Source organism: Myotis davidii, unplaced genomic scaffold, assembly GCF_000327345.1.
Source record: "Myotis davidii unplaced genomic scaffold, ASM32734v1 scaffold425, whole genome shotgun sequence".
Lineage (NCBI taxonomy): Eukaryota > Metazoa > Chordata > Mammalia > Chiroptera > Vespertilionidae > Myotis > Myotis davidii.
The window spans coordinates 3976246-3984517 of record NW_006296413.1 but is presented as its reverse complement, the minus strand read 5'-3'; the positions used below and the strand labels follow the sequence as shown (position 1 = coordinate 3984517).

Here is an 8272-nt window from a genome sequence, read left to right as displayed (position 1 = left end):
GGTGGAACCGTGTAGACATCGGGGGACGTTCTTTAAAGCAGAGGGACAGCGAGTGCAAACTCCTCCCAGGAGGAGCCCGGATGGATTCTTCAGGGACTGACCTTGGGGAGAGCAGTTGCAGGGACAAAGTTGGAGCAAAAGCCCCGTGGGTTCCAGAAAGAGCAGAAGAGAAGTTGGAGGTGAGAATGCAAAGGTTTTGAGGAGAGTCGCTGTTAAGGGAGGGACATAAAGGGATGCGGGGAAGAGGGATCAAGAGATCCCAGTAGCTCAAGGGCCTGGAGGTGCTGGAGGGGGGGCTGCAGCAGCATCACTGACACTAGCCTGCTGCTCATCGCCTGGAGGTGCTGGAGGGGGGGCTGCAGCAGCATCACGACACTGGCCTGCTGCTGCTCATTGCCTGGGGCCTGAAATTTAAATTTTTTTTTAAAAAAGGAGGATGTTTGCTTCTTCTAAGGTGGCAGAGGTGTGAGAGAGTTTGTCCGCTGAGGGGAATGATCCAGTGGAAAAGGAAATGGGGGTGATGAAGTTGGGGGGTGGGGAGGTGGGGATCATCAGTGGCTAATTATCAGGGGCTAAGGCTGGGTCTCGGGAGAGGTGCTCTGTCACCCCCATGTCCCTGGCTTGAGTCACTTGCCAGGTCAGGTGAGCAGAAAGGCTGCTGAGTCCAGGGCCTGGGCCCCCGTCCCAGCTGCAGGCCCCGTCAGTGTGAGGAGGAGAGGAGGGTGGTTCTCTCCTGCAAAAACCTTGAGGCCCTCCGAGAGGCCTTCCCTGGCGCCTGCGCTCCAGCACCTCTTCCGTATATTCCTTGTGTTTTTCTTGGTTGTCTTTCTAACACTCACCAGGACCTGACAGAACGTCCTCATTGGTTTACACTCTGTCGCTGCCTCCACACAAGACCTTACTTAAGCGGCACTAGGGCGGACGTTGACTCCAGGGGCGCCCCAGCACCGGAAGGGGGCCTGGCATTTAGTGGGTATTCAGCAAATATTATGGAGCTCATTGAGGAGCCGTTGGTCAGAAGATAGAGTCTTGTTTCTTGATATTTTCATGTTTATCGTGGGCCGGTTATGTGCTCAAGGGATTTTGATAGGTGGTGGGAAATGACGTGTCCCATAAGAGAGGGGCACTGTCACCGAGTCACCACCCTGCAGAGAGGGGGTTTCTCCTTAACCGGGTGCACCCCAGCGGCCTGGACAACGCCGGCAAAACAACTATCCTCAAGAAGTTCAATGGAGAAGACATCGACACCATCTCCCCGACCCTGGGCTTCAACATCAAGACCCTGGAGCACCGCGGGTGAGCGGGGTCCCTGCAGGCGGGCCAGCCCAGAGCAAGGCGGGGAGGGTGGGGAAGGGGCCAGGCTGACCCTCCAGGCACCCGCTCCCTGCCTAGATTCAAGCTGAACATCTGGGATGTTGGCGGCCAGAAGTCCCTGCGGTCCTACTGGCGGAACTACTTTGAGAGCACGGACGGCCTCATCTGGGTGGTGGACAGCGCCGACCGCCAGCGCATGCAGGACTGCCAGCGGGAGCTCCAGAGCCTGTTGGTGGAGGAGGTGGGCAGGGGGCCTGGCTGAGCGGGAAGGAGGGGTGGGGAGCCGGGCTTGCACCTGCATCCAGGCCCCAGTGCCTTGTGCACGTGCAGGGACGTGTGGACACCTCCCTCAGCGGATCCCCTGAGCCCGTGCCCCCTGGGCCACAGGTAGTTCCTGCTATGGGCCGAGCCCCGAGTGCACACGCCTGTGATATCACGGCTTCAGTACCCTGAGCTTCAGTTTCCCCACCTCCAACCCAGCTTTAGGGAGGATGACTGCAGGCCAGTGTGTGAAGCTTTGGGAAGCAGTGGAGCCTGGCTCAGGAGTTAGCCTCTTCGCTGTGTGACCTCAGGCAAGGCCCTTAACCTCTCTGAACCTTCACTTCCTCATCTCGAAGGTGGGCATTATCATTAGAGTGATCTTATAATTTGTTGTCTGGGCCGAAACACTTTAAAAAGTAAAATTTTAGATTTTACAGAAAAATTGCAAGGATAATGAAGAAAGACTATTCTTCTTCCCCATGTTGATATCTTCCATAATCACTGTATGTCAAAACTGAGAGATTAACCCTGGGAAGTTACTCTTGAAGAGTAACATAGGCTTTTATTTGGATTTCACGTTTTCCCCCTGATGCCCTTTTTCTGTTCCAAGATTTGATCTAGTTATCTGCACTGCATTTAGATCAAACAGGGAGTTAATGATGAGGGGACAACAGGCATGAACAGGGCTGTCCTGGGCGCACAGGGACACGTGGTCACCGGCATAACAGTAGCTGCCTCCCAGGGTGTCAAGCTGGTCCAATGAGACCAGATGCCCAGCCCGAGCCAGACCCATCCACGTGGAGCAGCTCCCCGGACTGAGCATGTGGAAGGAATAACTGGACTCGGAGGCAGAGCGGCCTGGCAGGGCAGTGGAAGGGCTCCATGGACGTGCAAGCGGGAAAGGCCCTTCCCAACAGACCCTGGGCCTTTCTTTTACACATCAGCTCATCAGGTGGAGCATTCGAGACCAGTGAGGGCGAACCTTTTGAGCTCGGCGTGTCAGCATTTTGAAAAACCCTGACTTAACTCTGGTGCCGTGTCACATATAGAAATTTTTTGATATTTGCAGCCATAGTAAAACAAAGATTTATATTTTTAATCTTTATTTTATATATTTAAATGCCATTTAACAAAGAAAAATCAACCAAAAAAATGAGTTCGCGTGTCACCTCTGACACGCGTGTCATAGGTTCACCATCACTGTTCTAGACCACACGGGCTCTTGGATCATGTTGTCCATCACCCCCTGCCCATTTATGGAAGAGGAAACTGGGGCATGGAGGGGAAAGGTGCCCACTGGGTGGTTATTGGACTAGAACCAGGGCCCTGGCCCAGCCCAGGGCTCCATCACCCCATGAGCGCCCGGCCTCAAAGGTAGTGTCCACACTGCCTACCCCACTCCCACCACCACGCTGCATTGCCCTGGTATTCCAGGTTGGTCTCCGACTCCAGATGCTCAGGGCAATTAGATGAGAAGTCGGGCTGCTCTCTGAGCCCCGTCCCCGTTTGTCTCCCCAGCGCCTGGCTGGAGCCACCCTCCTCATCTTTGCTAACAAGCAGGACCTGCCTGGAGCACTATCTTCTAACGCCATTCGCGAGGTGAGTTCAGGCCCTATGTCTATGTCTTCTTGCCTTCTTGCTTGCTGCTATCCCACTGTTTAATGTTTGTATCTTTTTTGTTAATATATTTTAATTGATTTCAGAGAGGAAGGGAGAGATAGAAACATCAATGATGAGAGGGAATCATTGATCGGTTGCCTCTACACGCCTCCTACTGGGGACCAAGCTCGAAACCTGGGCACGTGCCCTTGACCGGAATCGAACCCAGGACCTTTGAATCCGCAGGCCGACGCTCTACACCCTGAGCCAAACTGGCTAGGGCTGTTAATTTATTTTAAAAGCATTGTGAGCCCGCTGTGTGGCAGGACCTCTTCGGGGCCCTGGAAATTCCGCGATCAGTAAGAGTAGTGGCCTCACGGGCTGGAGGGGGCAGACTGCAAACAGGTCATTCCACAGGGTAACGGTCGCCAAGGCGTGAGTGCTTTCTGTGTGCGGGGCTCTTTGCCTGGTTAGTCATTCAGGTCCCACAACCACCTCATGAAGTAGGAGCTGTTATCATTCTGCAGATGGTGAAGCCGGCTTGGCGAGGTCAGGTAACTCGCCCAAGGTCACACCGCCAACAAGCCAGGGTTAAACGCAGGCCTAGCTGACCCCAGAGTCTTAACCTTTACTCTGGAGCTTCAGCACCAGAATGAGAAAGAGTGGGTTAGAACCTTGGTTCTGCCCCTTACTGGCTGTGCGACCTTAGAAGGTTGCTTAACCTCTCAGCCAGGGGTCCTCAAACTTTTTAAACAGGGGCCAGTTCACTGTCCCTCCGACCGTTGGAGGGCCGGACTATAGTTTTAAAAAACTATGAACAAATTCCTATGCACACTGCACATCTTATTTTGAAGTAAAAAAACAAAACGGGAACAAATACAATATTTGTATTTGCATGTGGCCCGGGGGCCGTAGTTTGAGGACCCCTGCTCTCAGCTGTGGTTTCCTCCTTGGTCAGAGGCCAGCATAGGCTCTGGCTAGTGTGGCCTCGGGAGGAGTGGATGAGAGGACATTGTGGGGCCCACAGCACAAGGCCTGGACCCTAACAGACGCCTGGACGCCTATGTTGCTAAGGGGTAGTGCTGGCCTGACAATGTGCAGAGAGCCCGGTGTGGGGGATCTTCCTGGGGAGCAGGGGAACTTCCCAGGGCAGGACCTGGAGACAGCACCGGTTTCCCCTGGGCCAGGAGAGGGGAGCTGCGGGCCGGCTGGGAGCTTCCCAGGCCCCACCAGCACTTCCCTCCCTTTCAGGCCTTGGAGCTGGACTCCATCCGAAGCCACCACTGGTGCATCCAGGGCTGCAGCGCGGTCACAGGGGATAACCTGCTGCCCGGTATCGACTGGCTCCTCGATGACATTTCCAGCCGCATCTTCACAGCCGACTGAGCCGCTCCAGATGCCCCCACCTCGCAGTCCGGGCCTCCTGTACCCCCGACCCTCACCAAGCACCACCCATGGGAGGATGGGAATCAGCCAGCCCAGCTAACACTCCACGCCCCCTCCGTAACCTGCTGCTGCTGCCCACTGCTGCCCCATGGCCAGCCCAGATCCCATGGGTGGGCCGCTGCCCTGGCTGTCACCCTGGCTCATGACCCGGCCCCCCTGCAGCTGCCAGACCAAGAGGCAAGGGCTGAGGCTGGGAGGGGGCTGCCTCTGCTGCTATCGAGACTATGGGCCTCGTCCTTGCTCAGCTGTGAGAATAAACTGTTCCTTGTCCTGATTCCTGGCTGAGTCATTTGCTAATTCAACAGCTTTAGAGACCACCTAGGGCCCACAGTCCAGCGGGGAACAAAGGGACAGATCATTTCAGTCAGAGGGTTAACTGATGCCGTGTCTAAGGGATATGCAGAGTATAGAAGCATAGGACCGGGCTGCAATTACTGCCATTTGGAAGAGTTCAGGCAGGCTTCCCAGAGGAGGTGACATGAAAGCTGGGAGTAAAGGATGAGTAGGAGTTTTCTGGATAGAGGAAAGCGAAGGACAGTTTAACAGAGCGACTGCTACCCTCAGAGGTATGGATTAGAAAAAGGGTACACATACACCCCTACATCAGGACTCACAGCTTCTTAAATGGAACACGGGCTGAATTTCAGCTCCCAACTTCCTGCAGCAGCCAGGAACCCACATGCAGTGGACAGCCTGCAGGCTGTACAAGGCAGCACAGGTTCAAGCAGAGGAAATCACATGACCGGAATAAAGAGCAAGGGCTCTTGGGAAAGAGGGAGTGCCGAGGACACAAGCAGGAGGAGCTGACCAAGCGCAGAGCATGGAAGGGGCCTTCCTGAAGGCTCTAGGCCAGTGGCTCTCAACCTCCTGGCCCTTTAAATACAGTTCCTCCTGTTGTGACCCAACCATAAAATTACTTTCGTTGCTGCTTCATAACTGTCATGTTGCTACTGTTATGAATCGTCATGTAAATATCTGATATGCAGGATGGTCTTAGGCGACCCCTGTGAAAGGGTCATTCGACCGCCAAAGGGGTCGCGACCCACAGGTTGAGAACCTATGCTCTAGGGCACGCTCTGAGGCAGGGGCTGGTCTGAGAAAGATGGGAACAAGGGCACCAGGATGGCAGGACAGACGGATGCTCCACAGGGACCTGTGCTGTGGCCTCCACACAGCTGCTTACCCGCGGGCTTCCCTCCGAAGGCGGGCCCTTCCTGTCACGTTGGAGAATGGCCTGAGGAGCACAGACTCAGTATTCCATTGGCAGTGTGTGGGCACGCGCCTCCAGGAGGCTACAGGACTCGCTCGGAGCCACCCAGCGAGGAAGTGGGGGTGCTGAGACTTGGACCCAGCACACTTCGCCCTGTAACTGTTTCCAGCGTTTGTCTCTGCTTAAAATGCAAGCTGCAGGGAGAGGGTCTAATGCGAGCAGGGCAGTTCTGCCAAGGGAAAGGAGGAGGAGGCGCTGGATTTCCTCCTGAATGAGGTCTGGGACCCCTTCCTGGAGGGGTAGAAACCTGTGCAAAATCTGGGCTCTGTTAGGGTGAAAGGAGGGAGGTGGGAGGTGGGTGGACACCCTTAAAAAACATCAACTGTCCTTCAGGGTGGAACAGTGCAACCGGCTGCCCTGTCCTCTATGCCAGACGGACACCATGGCCATCACACTCTCAAATCTCGCGCTGAGCGAACGTATCCAGGCTCCGGGGCCAAACCCCAGCTGTGCTACTCACTGGAAGATGCTGAGCAAATCACCTAGCCTATCTGTGCCTCAGTTTCCCCATCTACGAAAAGAAAATGGTGCCGACCTCCTAGGGTTGTAATGAGGACCAGACGGGTGGGTGTCTCGTGTCCTAAGCACTGTATAAAGCTAGCTATAATTATCATCCTTTGAGCCAGTAGGAGCTCAAACAGACACAAGCAATGTGAACTCCGCCATCCACTGGTCTGGGTGAGTCACCCGTGTCCAAGTCCTCCTGGGGGCCCTGAGTCAGCAGCATCCTTGATTTAAAGAGCGAATTATGCACGTCAGGAAAATAACAAGGCTATTATACTCCTCACAAAGGCCTATGGACGGGGAGTTGGAGCTGTGGCCGAAAGTCTGCATCACATGGTCAAGCAGGACAAATGTGGGGAGCAGCTCCCTGCAGCTGCACGCTGGCGGCTCTTCCCTCTCCCCGCCTTCTTCGCAGGCTCTTCTGTTTGCTTCTCCCAGTAACAGAGCCGGTGGAGTTTGGGGATCTGGAGAAGGCCAGAGACTACGCTGATCCAGATAGGAAAGGCTTTGGAAGGGGCGGAAGAAAGCAAGCAGAAAGGGGAGCATTGGGAGCCACTGGGTCAGGAAGGGAGGTCATGATGGGTGAGCAGGAGACTTGGAGACACAGCCCTGCCCAGAAAGATCTGGAGAGCAGCAGCTATGTCTAAAGGGGTCTTTAGAGAAACCCCATCCCAGCCAACTCCCCAGCCCCTCCTAGATGAACTACCTCATGTCTGAGTTTCCAAGGGTCTGACTTGGGATTTTACTGTGTGTTTCTTTCTAGAAACAGTGTCCACACATCTGAGTTCTCGTAACAAGAGATGAACTTTTAAGTGCTTCGCCCACAGTCAGGGTCCGTGACGGCCTGCCCCCGGAGCAGAGCACACCTGCCTTTCGTCGGAAGGACATTTCTTGGAAGGATACTGGAGCCTCCCGGCCTCCCAATGGAGACTGGATGTCCAGGCTTGGAAAACAGACGGCTTCAGAGGCTGGGCAGCCAGTCCACAGCCAGCACTGTACTCCAGGGACACCTTGGTCTCCTTGCCAGGCACTGCGCCCTCTGTCCTTCACTCAAGATTGAAGGTCTCAGGAGAGAGTCCCTCACCCCCACCTGGGACCTGCGGCAAGAAAAGGAGGTGATACCTTTAGATTCTGGAGCAGGAGGCTGAGCTACCTCCAAAATGATACTAACAGGAAGGGAGGAAAGAAACACCCACAGTGTCTATTATCAATATCCCCATTTTAGGGATGAGAAACTGAGGCTCGAGTCGTTATGGAACATCAGTGCCCTTGACACCAACGTGCTTCTCTGGAGTTCTTTTTGCTCCCCCCATCCTTCCAGAAAACATGAACTAGGGAATCCCAGGGAGGGAGACGAGAAAATAATTGAGCTATGTCCGGCACATATAGGACACAATACAAACTGGGCAAATGGCCAACCGGTTTGGCTCAATGGACAGAGCGCCGGCCTGCAGACTCAAGGGTCCCAGGTTCGATTCGGTCAGGGGCATGTACCTTGGTGCAGGCACATACCCAGTAAGGAGTGTGAAGGAGGCAACTGATCAATGTTTCTCTCTCATCGATGTTTCTAACTCTCTATCCCTCTCCCTCTCCCTTCCTCTCTGTAAGAAATCAATGAAATATATTTAAAAACAAACAAACAACTGGACGAATGGATGCAAGGGGATCGGGAAGCAGCGGAGAAGCCGTGTGGAGATGTGCGATGAGTGCCACTCTCCCCATCTTAGCCTCAGATCACCCAGTTTACGCTTTGCCAACGACCAGACCTTTTTAGACGCTCCCTTGGCCGCGCGCCGGGCCGCGAACGGCGCCGTCACTTGCGACCAGCTCCCTGGGCGGGAGGCTGCTGGGCGGGCCCGCGCGAGAGGCTGCGGTTGG

The 8272-nt window shown here is 54.8% G+C and overlaps 1 protein-coding gene across 1 annotated transcript in view; it reads left to right on the top strand.

Moving 5' to 3' along the window:
- ARL2 (ADP ribosylation factor like GTPase 2) overlaps positions 1–4894 on the top strand; it is an 11312-nt gene extending 6418 nt beyond the window's left edge. Inside the window, exons 2-5 of the mRNA XM_006771606.2 lie at positions 1186–1296; positions 1393–1555; positions 3094–3174; positions 4426–4894. Of these exons, the coding sequence (XP_006771669.1) occupies positions 1186–1296; positions 1393–1555; positions 3094–3174; positions 4426–4560 (490 nt within the window). The 3' untranslated portion in view covers positions 4561–4894. The remainder of the gene's footprint in view (positions 1–1185; positions 1297–1392; positions 1556–3093; positions 3175–4425) is intronic.
- The last annotated feature ends 3378 nt before the right edge of the window (positions 4895–8272 follow it).